Raw genomic sequence first — 16,755 nt, forward strand, 5'->3', positions numbered from 1 at the left:
TTGTTCCTTCTGCCCTCACACACTCAAAGTTCTAAAGATCTTTGATAAAGCTGCAGTTTAGCCAAAAAAAAGCTAGGGCTTTATCGTAGTGAATCTGTTGGTTTTTCTGCTCTTTTCCGACAAGTTGTTATCTCTGGGGCACTTCTTTTTCCTTCATCCCGACTACAGCCTGAAGAATCACAGAGAAAATTGCATGAAGTAGACATGGTACAAACAGTGGAGAGAGAGCTCAACAGGATCCAGAAATTAAGAAGCGCTCTTTCTATTTTTGGACCAGATTCTGAACTCTCACCGTGTAAATCAATGGAAGCCAATGGAGTTATTTCAGGCTGTCACCAGTGTAAATGAGACAGTCTAGCCTTGATTCTCATCTTGGAGACCCAAAAATGGGTGCAAAGTCTTCCAAATATATTTTTCCCAGGTGGATTAAGATTCTTAATGTCTGAAGAATGTCATTTGTGATGCCTTTTAAACAATAGATGTCTACAGAAGTTATTCTTGTACAATCCTCAGGAAGCATATCTATCTCCTGGTTGGAGGGATTTTAGTCTGCCTTTCTGGATGTTTGCAAAGCTAGCTTTGGACTATCATTTCTTGGCACTCTTTTTTGCAGCTTTGGAGAGAATGGTCTAAATTCATTGGTTAAATCCAGATTTCCCATTGCTTTGTTATAGCTTCATATACATTTGTTCATGTAAGGACGTAGTTGAGAGAGTGGTGTGGAATATAAACAATTATTTACTAGTAATAATTGTTAATTGAATTCCCCTCTTTCCAACTACAACCCTATGAACATTCTTTCTCATTTACTCCTGCATGTTCATTTTTTACTTGCATAATCTCACTGTATTTACTGTAGATACAGTATGTGTGTCTCTCTCACACACACACAAACACCCTTCCAGTTTTCACTGCCCATAAAAATCTGGAACTGAAGGGTGAGGGGCAAAATGGATACTGTTTATGGCTATGGGAGGGTCCTTCTTTTCACTGCTAGGTGACCTGGCCATGTTTACTTTGGCGACCTTGCTTTTCATAAAAGAGGTTTTGTGATGAAGAGAGAGATTCAGCTAATATACTAGTGGTAAGTTATATATTATTTCATCACAGAAGTTGAAGCCAAATAACAAAGCCAGTCCCAGGGTTGGGGTATAAAGACTGTTTTAAATACTAATGGCTGTATTTGCAGGTTAAGGCATCCTTTGACTACATCATTGGTACTATGAGATATGGTTGGGAAAGACAAATATATCATTCACTTAGGTGAGGAGGAGGAAGGGGCGGGATGTGGGAACTAGCCTTTGGCCAGCAGTTTTAAATAGAACATATCATAGGAAAACAAAGGTTCATCTAGCATAGGAAGACACGGCCTCGTCAGATTCTTGTCTGCAAAACTGACAACCAAGGCATATGGTTCCAAGTTCATTGTGGGTTACCTTCCCTTGATTTTTTTTATGTCCTGTATGTAGAGTCATGCCATCTGCAGTCATGGCAGGTCCTGTCCTTACTATTTCATGCGTTTTGACATTGAAATGGCTGAATCATTGTTAATTTTTTTAACAAAATTTTGATTTTGTTGGTTTCAGTCACTGATTGATCCTTTTTTCACTTCCTTTTCCCCCCTGTCTCTCTGTGCTTCGCTGGACATGGCCCTTAGGGGAGTTCTCAGGTGTGTATCTCTCCTCTGTTCAGTTTCCTTGTTTCTCTTTATCCTTGTTGAGTTTAGATTGAATGATGTGGTATACACATGATACTCCCCTGCTGCTGTCCAATCACAGTTGGTTTTGCAGCCTTTGTTCTGCCTTTTCCTTGTTTGATTGGCTTGCACTGATAAGTCCTGATATAATAGAACATCTCTGCTTTATGCTCACATGCCTGCTATGTCTTAATAAGCCTTTTTTTTTTTGGGTGGCTTTCTGTAGGTTCGCTCCACGCTCTTAATAGGACCATGGGGAAACCCTACTATGTCTTTCCCTCTAGTCTGGGGTGGAAAGTTCCTTTTTGTCAGGGCAGGAGCTGTACCCCAAGCCCAATCCAGGTGGGCACAGAAATCTAGCTTAGGTTCTTCTCCTTACTCCAAATGAATAAAGATTGAGATGGACTTGAAAGTGGCAAAACTTCTGCTCTTTGTTGAAGCCTTGTCCTCCTGGTTAAACATTTTGCAGATGCTGTCTCTGTGCCTTCCTATTACGCTGTTTTTGTAAAGGAAACTCACTGCTTTAGGGCCACATTCTGCCATCAGAAGAAGTCCCTGGGAGCCCTACATTTGGAGAATTTGCTCCTTCTCTTACAGTGCACTTAGGGCCTGATCCAGTTCCCAAGTTGGATTGGGCCTTTATTGCCTATCCAAGGCAGTTGACGTGCAGATACAAATGTCTTTGGGGGCAGTGCAGACGTGCTGAGTGACTTCATGTCCCATTGACTCCCTGGGAGTTGAGAAAGCCAGTGCCTCTCAGGGTTGGGCCTACAGAGCACTGAGAGAGCTTTGCCAAGGAAAGGGAAAGCAGCATGCATCTTCCTTTCTTTTGGTCTGGATTTTCTTTATCATTCTCCCATGAAAGACCAAAGCCTAAGATATTTCCCTGGGAAAAGCCCCACTGAAGTGAGTGGGCATGTGGAATGTTCCTGTATAAGGAGAAATGGGCTTGACCCTATGTAAAGAGAGGAAGGGCACCCTGGATATAAACTATGATTTCCCCCCATTTTAATTTCCCTCTCCCGCTGTCTTTCCCATGCCCTGTCCATGCTGTCTGGTTAGTTACCTTTGTTGTGTGGGTGGGAGATGATTAAGATGGAAATGGAACAGGAAATCCTGTGGAGCATATTCTGATATCTCAGGCTTTAAATCCCTGTTAGGCCAAGCTCTAGTGAGCAGGATATAGACTTGCCCCTACTGAGCATCACAATGTACACCATGCACACATACATGAGTATGTATCACTGTATCACACACGTCATAGTATGTGCCACGCACACATATTCATACACACTGATGAGCTGCTCTATTTGCTGTTTACAGATTGGTACTTAATGGCTGCTTTTTTCTCTTCCTTTCTTTCTCCCCTCTCCCTTTGTCCCCATCTCTTTCTGTTTCCCCTTCTCGTATGGAATGGCTCTCATAGTGCGGGATGATTTCTTTGGTAAGGCGAAGGCCATTTTTAAAATATGTTTTTTCTTAACTCCTTTTGTCCACCCAACATCTCTTCATGCTTCTTGAGTTCTCTTGGTTTTGTTTTTTGTGGTGGTGGTGTCATCTCTTAGACACAGGAGACAATAGCTCAGTTTCTGTGGATTTGGGCTTCTCTTTTGTTTCTGGATGTAGTTGATCATCCACTTTGATGCTTCAGACTGTGACTGTCTGTCTGGATATGGAAGATCTATAGTATGGGATGACTCTGTAAAATATGTCTCTCTCTTCCCAGGTTTTTCCTCACTTTGGTTGCATGCAGGGGTACATGAAAAGATCTCCTTTTAATTCCACCCCAGAGTTCTCTTCATATAGATTGGGTTGTCCCTCTGCTAACTTCTCAGAGTTTCCCCACTCTGTGCACTAAGATCAGGTTGTCTTGGAATACCATGCTGCTGCTCTGGGGAAGATTGTCTCCTGTCCTCTATTTCTATAAATAGCCCTCTGTACCATTCCTGGGGTAAGGTGTCCTGTAGTTTCCACTGTGCCGTTTTTGGGAAGATATCTGTGGCTTGGACAGTGTGGAGCTTCTAGTTCTGGGGTGATTGGCTGATCCTCTCCATCACAGCTCCTTTCTGTACTGGAGATGCACCAGTACCCAATAAGTAGCAAGGGAATCAAAATGCAGAAAGGAGTAATCCAAAGAAGGTCCTACACATGAACTCCCATTACCCATTCCTCCCTTCTGCTTCTGGAACATCATTATGCCATTTCTGAAAATGCTATTAGATATACATTTAATTTAGTTTATTGCTAAAAGCCAGTAGGAGGGGGTGGGAATGTCACTTTTAGGGATGTAAGTAGAGTTTAAAAATAGTAACTGTTTAACCTATTAAAATTCTATCGGTTAAACAGTTAGCCATTAAGGAGTTCTGCCCCGCTATGCCCAGGACTCCGCTGCTGGCTGGTGCGCGGGGCTCTACTGCCTCCTCGCTCCCAGGCACAGGGCGGCAGGGGAGTTTAATTGTTAACTGAAATCAATAAGACTGATGCTTATTGGTTAACCGGTTAAACTTTTACATCCCTAGTCACTTTATAACCAGAGTCCCATGCCCATAATCGCTGAGCTTAGCGGATAGCTCCATACCACATATGTGATCTTCTGTAGGAGGAAAGAAAGGGGGCATTTCTCATTCCTCTTCCCCCACAACAGAAATACATTTTTAGTAGGTTAACACCCAACTTGGAGTTTTTGTCTCCCACTTCTGAGGTGTTTGTAGTGTTCCCCACCCCCAGCACCCTGAGAACACGTAGCCTGAAACATCAAAGTGATTCATTTCCTGTCTATTCAGTATTTTTTAAATTTTACTTTTTAAAATGCTGCTTCTTGTCCATCCTGGCTGGGAATTTGCTTTTGCCATCATTAACCCATCCCATCTAATTGTGGGAAGAGGATCTGTGTGTCGAAGTGTTGTTTCTCTAACTTCCATTTACTTCAAGTGTGAGTCATTTATTATTTTCCTGTAAAAGTGAGTTTACACCTTGAATAATTTCTATATCTGTTATAAAAGAAGGAATTTTTGTACAGCAAGGTAATATGATGGACAACTTCCACGCAAACCATGGCAGTTGTGTGAGCTCTTTGTACTTCATCATCTGTAGTGAGAGAATGCTATCTAAGCATCAGTGTCATGTCATGAGGGGAGAGGGGTTGTCTTTATGCTTCTACCCCCTAGAATTGTCTTTGGCCCTCATTAGGGAGGGGACTGTCTCTATAGCTGTAACCCAAAGAGTCCATTTGAGCAGGAAACTGTCCTGGATGGGTCGGTCCCCTTTCAGCTTCACTTAAAAGTAATGAACTCAGCCCTCGCTCTTAGGCTCAGATCTTTAAAAATGTGCATGCAAAAGTGCAACCTCCTAGCCCTGTGTGTCAGCTGCATTTGTGCCACAGCGGCACACCTTTTACGATTAGGGCCTGCAGTATTGTGGCTCTGAATTAATCTTAATATCTTTAGAGATGCCTAAATAAAACTAAAGAAACAAGAGGGCACCCTATGTAAAACCCTGCTAAGATTGCAGTAGTAGGACAAGGATGGTGCCATGGAGCCTTCATGTGCATGGAGCTGGCTACAAGAATTCTGAAAATGGGTATATTTAAGGACTGGGGATTTGGCTTCTATACTAAGAAAAGCAAAAATCTTGTGACACCCGCTGATGGGTTGTAAATTGGACAACACTCTGCATTGCTATAAATCTGTGGACACTAAGAACCCCTGAACTCCTAGCTTCCCTCCATAGCAGTCACTATAAGGAGCAGTTGTAGTATGTCAGGGTTGGAGTGGGAGTCTTAGACCCAGCTTCTCCTAACCAGCTTTAGTGCAACCATCTCCTTGGCCCATCCCCTCAAGGAAGCTTGTGTGTATTTAGGTAAGTGGTAAAAAAAAATTGTATTCTTTACAGAAAAGACACACGGACACATTTGCTGCTGTTACGTATTATTTCAGCAGGAGGCACTCTGCAGCAGGACACACAGCTGTAAGGCTGCCTAGCAAAAGCTATTTCTCTTCCTAAGCATGAGTCAATTAGCCCAGAATAAGGCTCTGTCTTTCTGGAGGTGCAGATCAAAACTTCCGGGCCTCTTTTTTCAGGAATGGGCAAAGAAGTGGGGAATCTGCTGTTGGAGAACTCGCAACTTCTGGAGACCAAGTAAGAAATCGTTGCATGTTCTGAGCTGCTTATCTATTTTTATATGCTTCCTGTCATCTTGGAATAGATCTGCATCAGAACTCCTGCCTCATCGAGACATGTTGGCTTCTGGTTTGGCAACCTTTCTTTGATGGTTTTGGCTCCTTGGAGTTCCTCTTCCTCAAGCCATGTTTGAGGGGCTTTCCTATGCATATTTCTTTTGTACAGTCACTTGACTGAACATTCCACACATATGCTTGTAGGGCCATACCCCTCTTGAAGTCAATGGCAGGCTTTTCATTAACTTCATTGGCAGCTGGAGCAGTCCAGAATGGGCACAGGTGACCGTTAGGAAATTATAATGTTCTGAACTCTTCACTGCAATATTTGCCTTCTGCAAAGGAAAATCACGACTCACAAATGTCTTAGAATTCTTTGAACATATCAGCAAAGTGGTAGATAAAAGAGAACTAGTTGAAATAATTTATTTAGACTTCAAAAAGCCTGCCAACAAGGTCCTGCACAGCAGGCTACTAAAAAAGTTAAGTCATCATGGGGTAAGAGGCAAAGTATTGTCATGGATCAAAAACTGGCTAGAAGACAGGAAACAAATAGTAGGATATTATCATGGCAAAAAGTTAATACCTGGGTACCTCAGGGTTCCATACTATGTTCTTTGTTGTTTAGTATATGTATATAGTATATAGTACATGTGATCTGGAAATGGGGATGAGTAGTGAGATAGCAAATTTTGCAGATGTTTAGGTTAGTCGGACCAGAGAGGACTGTGAGGAATTTCAAAGAGACGTGAACAAGCTAGGTGAATGGGCAGTATGATGACAAACAAATTCAGGGTTGATAAATGCAAAGTAACATGCATTGGAGGGAAAAATTTAAGTTATTCACATACCTGTCAGAGTTCTAAATTAATTGTATCAACACAAGAAGGGGACTTGGCCATCATTGTAGACTGGTCAATGACGACTTCTGCTCAGTGTGCAGCTGTAGTCAGAAAAGCTAACCAAATGTTAGAATGAATAAGAAATGGGCTGTAGAATAATACAGAAAAAATATAATGCCATTACATAAGTTGGTGGGACATCCTTATATAGACTATTGTGTGCTGTACTGGTCATCCCATCTCAAAATGAATATTACAGGATTAAAGGGGGTTCAGAGAAGGGGATTGGGAATGACAAAGAGCCTGGAAAATCTCTCATATAAAGAGAGATTGAAAATATTGGGATTGTTACCTTAAAAGGAGACAAATTAGAGGGGACATGATAAAAATATATAAAGTCATGAATGCTATCAAGAAGGTAGATTAGAAACTTCTGTTCTTTCTGTCTCATAATACCAGAACAAAGACAGTCAAAGAAACTGAAAGGAGGAAAATTGGGAGCCAATAAAAGGAAATACTTTTTTAAACAACACACAATTAGACTGTGGAACTCATTGCCACATTAAAATTGTTGAGGCTAAAAACGTAACAATATTCAAAAAAGGGATGTGATGGCTATCAAGAATATCCACAGCTGAATGATAACAAAAAATAATAGAAAGGATATTAAACCTCATGCTGTGGAGCTTAAGCCAAACTTTATTAGTGATCAAGATGCGACCTAACATGGGGGGCAGATTACACTATGTCTGCCTTTTGTGGTGTGCTCACATGTTCCCCTGAAGCAACTGGTGCTGGCCAATCGAGACAGGATTCCAGACTAGATAGTCTGATGCAGTCTGGCAATTCGTGTGTTCCTATCTACTCCCTCCCACCAACCCCACCACTTTTCTGTGAGTTCCCGCTACATTGAATGCTTTTGTGGCATGTGTGATTTTTTTTTCTCAGCTGCCTGTAGGAGGCAGTTTCTGTTCTCAGTGCATCTCTCTTTACTGTTCCTTTCCCTGCCTTAAAGAAATGCTTTGAATGTTGTGAAGAATGATTTGATTGCTAAGGTGGACCAGCTATCTGGGGAGCAGGAGGTGCTGAAGGGAGAGCTTGAAGCAACAAAGCAGGCCAAAGCCAAGATGGAGAACAGAGTCAAGGAACTGGAGGAGGAGCTTAAAAGGTGAGTGCTGCACCCACTGCCCCAAACAGCTTCCTGATATTTGATTGGTGGAAAGAATTCTGAAGCACTTAGAGGAGAGGAAAGTGATCAGGAGCAGTCAGGATGGATTCACCAAGGGCAAGTCATGCCTGACTAACCTAATTGCCTTCTATGACGAGATAACTGGCTCTGTGGATGAGGGGAAAGCAGTGGACGTGTTATTCCTTGACTTTAGCAAAGCTTTTGATACAGTCTCCCACAGTATTCTTGCCGGCAAGTTAAAGTAGTATGGGCTGGATGAATGGACTATAAAATGGATAGAAAGCTGGCTAGATTGTTGGGCTCAACGGGTAGTGATCAATGGCTCCATATCTAGTTGGCAGCCGGTATCAAGCGGAGTGCCCCAAAGGTCGGTCCTGGGGCCAGTTTTGTTCAATATCTTCATTAATGATCTGGAGGATGGTGTGGACTGCATCCTCAGCAAGTTTGCAGATGACACTAAACTGTGAGGAGTGGTAGATACGCTGGAGGGTAGGGATAGGCTACAGAGGGACCTAGACAAATTAGAGGATTGGGCCAAAAGAAATCTGATGAGGTTCAACAAGGACAAGTGCAGAGTCCTGCACTTAGGACGGAAGAATCCCATGCACTGCTACAGACTAGGGACCGAATGGCTAGGCAGCAGTTCTGCAGAAAAGGACCTAGGGGTTACAGTGGACGAGAAGCTGGATATGAGTCAACATTGTGCCCTTGTTGCCAAGAAGGCTAACGTCATTTTGGGCTGTATAAGTAGGAGCTTGCCAGCAGATTGAGGGACGTGATCATTCCCCTCTATTCAACATTGGTGAGGCCTCATCTGGAGTACTGTGTCCAAGTTTGGGCCCCACACTACAAGAAAGATGTGGAAAAATTGGAAAGATTCCAGTGGAGGGCAACAAAAATGATTAGGGGGCTGGGGCACATGACTTATGAGGAGAGGCTGAGGGAACTGGGGTTGTTTAGTCTGCAGAAGAGAAGAGTGAGGGGGGATTTGATAGCTGCTTTCAACTACCTGAAAGGGGGTTCCAAAGAGGATGGATCTAGACTGTTCTCAGTGGTAGCAGATGACAGAACAAGGAGCAATGGTCTCAAGTTGCAGTGGGGGAGGTTTAGGTTGGATATTAGGAAAAACTTTTTCACTAGGAGGGTGGTGAAGCACTGGAATGATTTACCTAGTGAGGTGGTGGAATCTCCTTCCTTAGAGGTTTTTAAGGTCAGGCTTGACAAAGCCCTGTCTGGGATGATTTAGTTGGGGATTGGTCCTGCTTTGAGCAGGGGGTTGGACTAGATGACCTCCTGAGGTCCCTTCCAACCCTGATATTCTATGATTCTATGAAAGGCCACAAAAAAACCCTAGCTAATTCATACACCTCTGCTGTCAGCTTAAATCTTTTCCCTCGTGGAATTTATGATTGGAATTCCAGGGTACCTCCTGGCTTAGATATGAAAATTGATTTTCTTCCTTTTTAAGTAAAAAAAAAATTTATTCATTTTTTTTTTTTAGTTGCATGAGAACTTTTTTTGTTAGATTTTAACATTTCCCAGCAGTGATTAAAACTAGTTATTCCAGGGCTTGGACACAACTGGCACATGCCCTTATGTTGTGCAGCACCTTTTTGAAGCTGCTGTCTTGTTCTCCAGAATCTCAGCTTTCACTTTCAAAGAATCTCTAGCAGTTATGGTTCAGAAGAAAACTTCAGAAATGTGACCAGAATGCAACCACAGCAGAGATGTCTATATGAGAATGCCAAGAGTCTGGAACAATAGCTCTCAGAGGGCTGAACTGCCCCATTCATTTCATTAGAGGGTTATCTCAGATGCCGAGTAATGATATTTAAATGTCAATATTGTTAACTATTTACTCCCTCCTGCTCAGAATGAGGTGGAGAGTCACAGATCTGCACAGTTGACTGAGAGTGACATCTCATTTTGGTGCCATAAGTGGGTGGCATTTGGGAGATACCACCATTTATTATTTCCCCCTAATCAAGTGGGAGCCAACCCCCGGGAACCTAGCAGAGCCTATCATCATACTGCAACCCCTCTGAGGGGAGTCAAGCACAAGGAGTCCAATGGAGCTCAGAGCTGCACGTTCATATTTTGAACATCTGCACAATCTACTGTGAATGGCATCTCATTTTGAGTGGAGCTTATTTTGTGGGCAGAGCCTGAAAGAGCACCTCCTTTTTTCCCCGCCAGTCTAAGTACGAGAACCAGATTAGTAACAAAAACGATACAGACTAGTTTCTTTTTATTGTCCAAGATGACTGAAATTCAAAAAGGAACCATTGTCTTCTTTGAGTAAGGTGTCATGTAATTCAAGTAGACATAAACTTCACTGTAGGGCTTATAGATACTTTAAACTAAAGCTCTCCTAAAAATACATTAAACATTTTATTAAAATCTTTTCAGTCTTCCTTCCCCCACTATTGTTGTAGTGGAATGATCTTGTGTATTAAAATCTTTTTCACTGCGTCAAGGCACCCTCTGTTTAAAATGGGAAGGCCAGGAACATGGTATGATCGGTTAAACATTTGTTGGTGTTCTGTTGGGCAGTGAATTTTTTATCAACAGTCCAATATATTTTTCCTGGTTAAGAACAGTTCACGTTTGTATATAAACTGTTTCTCTGTGGAATGGAAATTGACTGGTCCGCTATTATAGCTCAGGAATGACTGAAATCTTGGAGCCTGTGGACTGAAAGTTACATCAGGGCCCTGGGAACATCAGAGGTTGCAGAGAAATGAATCTCACTGAGAAAAAAGTCACTGGTACCCTTAGAGATAGGAACGTACTCTCAGTAGCCTGAAATTATAGTAGCCCTACTTTACTGCCATATCAGTGCACTGCCAGTATTACTAATATGGGATAATCATGTTAACTTCATCCAAAGTTATTTGCTATGAATATCAAGAGGGAAGTTTTCTTTTAAGAAAAACCCTGGGGCTGTATATTGGGCTATGTTTCCTATTTAATGGTTGCACAGTGGCTGATTAGGTAAATCCCAATTGTATTGTGATTTCTCAGGGCATACTGCAGACCTCATTGCTTCTCTCAGATGGGAATTGGTTACCAAATACAGAATGTAGACTTGCTTATGCTTATATCTTGTGGAGAGTACATTGTTTTAAAGGGATACTGTAAGGTTAAATAAACTTGTTACCATGTCTTACTAGGAATCCTTTAGGTTACCTAAACTTCAGTACTTTAAAAAAATCTGATGTATTCTTTGCTATTTATACTGGATTTTTGCTTTTTTTCACGTCAATTGGCTTGTGCAATGACATTGGACTAGTTAGTTTCATACTTCTTTTGGTCAGTTTCACTTTGGCCCAGCACTTCAGTGTTGGGGTTGCAAACCCAGCAGAGGAATGTTTCTTTTTAAATGATTTATCATTGAAATAAAAAATGAAAACATTGCTATTCATATGATGTTTTATAAAACCCCTTTAAAACCAAATCCTAAATGTTATGTCTAAACTACTGGACAGTGTCCCTTTGAGGTAAGTATATTACAATTGGTGTGAGATGTTCACAAAGTGCATTGGAGTAATGCCCAGTTGCACAAACATCACACATGACACTCCTGGTCATAACTTATACATATCTTAGGAGGAAGCAGGAATGGATCCTGCAGAAGTCAAAAGGTCCCTTGCTCCGCAAGTAGACCCATTGATTTCAGTGAAACTATTCACAGAGTAAGGTACTACTTAGCATGAGTAAGACTGTCAGAATCAGGCCCATGGTGGCTTGTTTGTACAGGTCACAGTGGGAAAGAGGCTTGGTAAATATATTCTATACTTTCATACTCTTTTATGTATAGTTCTCCAAAGGGTGACTTAGAATCTGTCCAGCAACAGCTGCCAACATATTACTTTCTGGTTTGTTTGATTTCTTCTTGTTTTCTAGAGTGAAATCTGAAGTGATCGTTGCCCGACGAGAACCCAAAGAAGAGGTGGAGGATGTAAGCAGCTATCTCTGTACAGAATTGGTATATTACATTATTAAAATGCCTGTGGGGGAAGGGGTTAATATTCTTGTTCTGTATTACTTTATCTGAATTTTAGCTCAAAGTCACTGAGCTACAGATCGCTCTGCCCTTGTTGATGGTGAGGGCAAAGCTGGCCAACCCAAGGTTGTTACTGCTGAAAATTTTTTTTAAATGGAGATATCCTATCTCCTAGAACTGGAAGGGACCCTGAAAGCTCATTGAGTCCAGCCCCCTGCCTTCACTAGCAGGACCAAGTACTGATTTTGCCTCAGATCCCTAAGTGGCCTCCTCAAGGATTGAACTCACAACCCTGGGTTTAGCAGGCCAATGCTCAAACCACTGAGCTATCCCTCCCCCCGGAGGGTGGTGAAGCACTGGAATGGGTTACCTAGGGAGGTGGTGGAATCTCCTTCCTTAGAGGTTTTTAAGGTCAGGCTTGACAAAGCCCTGGCTGGGATGATTTAGTTGGGAATTGGTCCTGCTTTGAGCAGGGGGTTGGACTAGATGACCTCCTGAGGTCCCTTCCAACCCTGATATTCTATGATTCTATGAACATTGCCAGCAACTGGGTCCAGCATGTGATTTCCTCTGTATATGCCTGTTTATGTCAAATCATAGGCTGGCAGGGAGAATCGCTTCTCAGTGACTAAGCTCATCGTGTCCTCAGGGTGCCTGCTGTTCAAAGAGGTGGTTTCAGAGTATATCAGTACTCTGTTCAGCATTGCTAGAATAATGTCCTCTTCAGTGTGTTCCTCCCATAGCATCTAATTTTCCTCTTTATTCAAATTGCAATCAGTTTAACTGGACAATCTGTGCTGGAGTCCATTATCATATTGCTTACACAGATGAGCTTGTCTGATGATGTTAGTTATGTTGTAGCCTGAAAGGATTTTATGCAGTGTCTCTTGCACTGATCTGAAAACTCTAGCCAGTTCCATAGCAATAACCATTTTAACCTAATGGCTTTACAGTCTCCCAGTTTTGAGACAGAAAACTTTTTTTACACTCCTTTTTTTCATAATTTTTTTGAACTATCTAGCATTGGCCACTGCCAGATGCAGGATGCCAGAGGAGGGGGACCAGCGATCTACTCCATTCTGTCCAGTCCAATGGTTCTGTGGTCATTTCTTTGGGTGTTTTTTGCTAAGGTTAAGAATTTCCAGTTTTTCAACCTAGCCCAGCTGTAGCCAAAAACCAGACAAACTAGGGAATGATAGAAATACCACCTGGAAATATCACCTCCTATGTGACAGGAAATCTGATACACCTCCTCTCTCCACGCTAGCACACAGAAAAGACATTCTGCTCTTATTGGCTGAAAAGTATTGGGCCAAATTAATCACTAGTGTAATTCCATTGACTTAACTGGAGTTACACCAGAGATGAATTTAGCCTATTGAAAGCTTTGAGTTCATGGCAAGTTTGCAAATCACTCCTGTGAATGCTGGATGAAGGGTTCTTTTTTGAGCTGAGCTGTGCTAATAGTCCTGTGTTTAAAAAAAATAAAATAAAATGCAACTCCCACTAGCTTTTTAATAGTAATTTCCTCTTCAGTTACATACTTCCTCTGTCTGCCACTCAGATGAGTGAATTTCAAGGAGAAGAAGGCAGGGCTTTAGCTTGCTAGTTTCCACTAGCCTATTTTGGTGTAGTGCTGCACCATCCAAAAGAGCTACATCAGCCTTTTGGGATGAAATGGGGATATCAACAATTATAGACAAAACCCAGTGCTGCTTCCTGGTAGCATGATTCCAACATATTTAAGGTTTCCTGTAGGCAGCCTTTTTCCCCAGCTGTCATGGAGGTCTTTGCTACTTATCATGCATTGCTCTCATTTCCCTTCCCCTGAGGGGAGTGTAGCATGTAAGATCTTTTTCCCTTTTCTGGTCCATATGCAGATACACCAGCCCACAACAGCCATACTTGCCTCTACTAAAAGAAGGCCTACTTATGTTATCCTCCTCAGGGAATCAGACGGAAAGTTGTTGGCAGGGAGCGGGGGCCTTGGCCATTTTACAAATGGAGACATTGAGATTCTTCTTTGAGTAGATGCAGATGTGTATTCCATTTAGGTATGTGCGCCCAGCAAGCTGAAGCTGGAGCCGGAGACCTTTGCCTAGCATTACCCTTAGAGTACAGTAACTCCTCACTTTACGTCCTCCCGCTTAACGTTGTTTCAAAGTTACGTCGCTGCTCCATTAGGGAACATGCTTGTTTAAAGTTGTGCAATGCTCCCTTATAACGTCGTTTGGCTGCCTGCTCTGTCCACTGCTTGTAAGATTCTGTGGAAGAGCAGCGACTTTACAAGGGAGCTGTCAAGGCTGTATCCCTACTTTGAACTTTAGGGTACAAATGTAGGGGCCTGCATGAAAACTGCTAAGCTTATCTACCAGCTTAGCTCTGGTCCCGCTGCCACCATTCTCGATGGATTCCCTCCCTGGGAAGCCTTGAGAAACCTTTCACCAATTCCCTGGTGAATACAGATCCAAACTGCTTGGATCTTAAACAAGGAGAGATTGACCCTTCCCCCCTCCTTCCTTTCACCAACTCCTGGTGAATACAGATCCAAACCCCCTTTGGATCTTAAAACAAGGAGAAATCAATCAGGTTCTTAAAAAGAAGGCTTTTAATTAAAGAAAAAGGTAAAAATCATCTCTGCAAAATCAGTATGGAAAATAACTTTACAGGGTAATCAAACTTAAAGAGCTCAGAGGAATCCCCTCTGTCTTAGGTTCAAAGTATAGCAAACAAGATAAGCACTCTAGTAAAAGGTACATTTACAAGCTGAGAAAACAAAGTAAATCTAAGACGCCTTGCCTGGCTTTTACTTACAATTTTGAAATAAGAGAGACTTGTTTAGAAAGATGGGGAGAACCTGGATTGATGTCTGGTCCCTCTCAGTCCCAAGAGCGAACAACCCCTTAAACAAAGGACACACACAAAAACCTTTCCCCCCCCCAAGATTTGAAAGTATCTTGTCCCCTTATTGGTCCTCTGGGTCAGGTGTCAGCCAGGTTACCCGAGCTTCTTAACCCTTTACAGGTAAAAGGATTTTGGAGTCTCTGACCAGGAGGGATTTTAGTACTGTACACAGAGAGCTGTTACCCTTCCTTTTATAGTTATGACACGCCCCCCAAATCACAGATGGTGTTGGACGTTTGGTTCCACACTGGCTGTGATTTCTTTCCTGGAGCTCTAGGAGAAAACAGAGTTAATAAGACACACGTACCTTTAGACATACTACTGATTATATAAAAACTAACAATATGTTTCATTCCAAAAACAATTGTTAACCAGTTAACTCTGGGAAACTTTCCCGGGAGAGTGCATCAGCCACTTTGTTAGAAGCTCCCGAAATGTGTTGTATTTCAAAATCAAAATCTTGGAGAGCTAAACTCCACCGAAGAAGTTTTTTGTTATTTCCCTTGGCGGTATGAAGCCACTGTAGCGCAGCATGGTCTGTTTGTAGTTGGAAACGCCGTCCCCAAACATATGGGCGTAGCTTTTCTAGCGCGTACACAATGGCGTAGCATTCCTTTTCGCTGATTGACCAGTGGCTTTCCCTCTCAGACAGTTTCTTGCTGAGAAACACGACAGGATGGAATTCTTGATCTGGTCCTTCCTGCATTAAAACTGCTCCCACGCCTCGCTCGGAAGCATCTGTGGTTACTAGGAACGGTTTGTCAAAGTCTGGGGCCCTTAGCACAGGGTCAGACATGAGTGTTGCCTTAAGCTGGTTAAAGGCCTTTTGACACTTATCAGTCCACTGAACTGCATTTGGCTGTTTCTTTCTGGTTAGGTCTGTCAGCGGGGCGGCGATTTGGCTGTAGTGTGGTACAAATCGCCTATAATATCCGGCCAAGCCTAAGAAGGATTGGACCTGTTTCTTTGACTTTGGAACCGGCCACTTTTGGATAGCATCCACTTTGGCCTGTAGGGGATTTATAGTTCCTTGACCCACCTGGTGCCCCAGGTACGTCACTCTGTTTTGGCCTATTTGACACTTTTTAGCCTTAACAGTTAGTCCTGCCTGCCGGATGCGCTCGAAGACTTTTTTCAGGTGCTCCAGGTGTTCTGTCCATGAATCAGAAAAAATGGCCACATCATCGAGGTAGGCAACTGCAGATTCTCCCAATCCTGCTAGGAGACCATCTACAAGTCTTTGGAAGGTGGCGGGTGCATTTCGCAACCCGAAAGGGAGTACATTGAATTCATACACCCCTGCCTGGGTGACGAAGGCTGACCTTTCCTTAGCGGGTTCATCTAGTGGTACTTGCCAGTACCCTTTGGTTAAGTCTAAAGTAGAGATGAATTGGGCATGTCCCAATTTTTCCAATAGCTCATCTGTGCGTGGCATTGGATAGTTGTCAGGACGAGTTACAGCATTTAGCTTACGGTAGTCCACGCAAAAGCGTATTTCCCCATCTGGTTTGGGAACTAGAACCACTGGAGATGCCCATGCACTGGTAGAGGGGCGGATTATACCCATCTGTAGCATGTCCTGGATCTCCCTTTGTATAGCCGCTTGGGCATGAGGTGACTCCCGGTAGGGTGGGGTCCTAATTGGGTGAGCATTACCTGTGTCAATGGAGTGGTATGCCCGTTCGGTCCGCCCTGGAGTGGCTGAGAAAATCGGTGCAAAGCTTGTGCACAGCTCCTTTATCTGCTGTCGCTGCAGACGTCCCAGGGTCGTGGAGAGGTTCACCTCTTCCACGCCACCATTCCTTTTTCCTTCATAGTAGACACCTGCAGGCCACTCCGCGTCATCAGTTTCCTGGGCTGTAAACTGGCAAACGTTTAATTCTCTAGAATAAAAGGGCTTAAGAGAATTAACATGGTATACCTTAGGCTTTATGTTGGAGGTG

General features: G+C 42.8%; 1 protein-coding gene across 3 annotated transcripts in view; it reads left to right on the forward strand.

Moving 5' to 3' along the window:
- Positions 1 to 16,755, forward strand: part of MAPK8IP3 (mitogen-activated protein kinase 8 interacting protein 3) — a 192,471-nt gene that overhangs the window by 119,641 nt on the left and 56,075 nt on the right. For 2 of the 3 annotated variants that reach the window (XM_065411505.1, XM_065411507.1), the window contains exons 9-13: positions 1,658 to 1,669; positions 3,123 to 3,140; positions 5,776 to 5,833; positions 7,729 to 7,881; positions 11,809 to 11,890. In XM_065411505.1, the coding sequence (XP_065267577.1) occupies positions 1,658 to 1,669; positions 3,123 to 3,140; positions 5,776 to 5,833; positions 7,729 to 7,881; positions 11,809 to 11,890 (323 nt within the window). The remainder of the gene's footprint in view (positions 1 to 1,657; positions 1,670 to 3,122; positions 3,141 to 5,775; positions 5,834 to 7,728; positions 7,882 to 11,808; positions 11,891 to 16,755) is intronic. The other variant, XM_065411506.1, reaches the window with a different exon arrangement.

Source organism: Emys orbicularis, chromosome 10 (genome assembly GCF_028017835.1).
Source record: "Emys orbicularis isolate rEmyOrb1 chromosome 10, rEmyOrb1.hap1, whole genome shotgun sequence".
In the NCBI taxonomy this organism is placed as follows: domain Eukaryota; kingdom Metazoa; phylum Chordata; order Testudines; family Emydidae; genus Emys; species Emys orbicularis.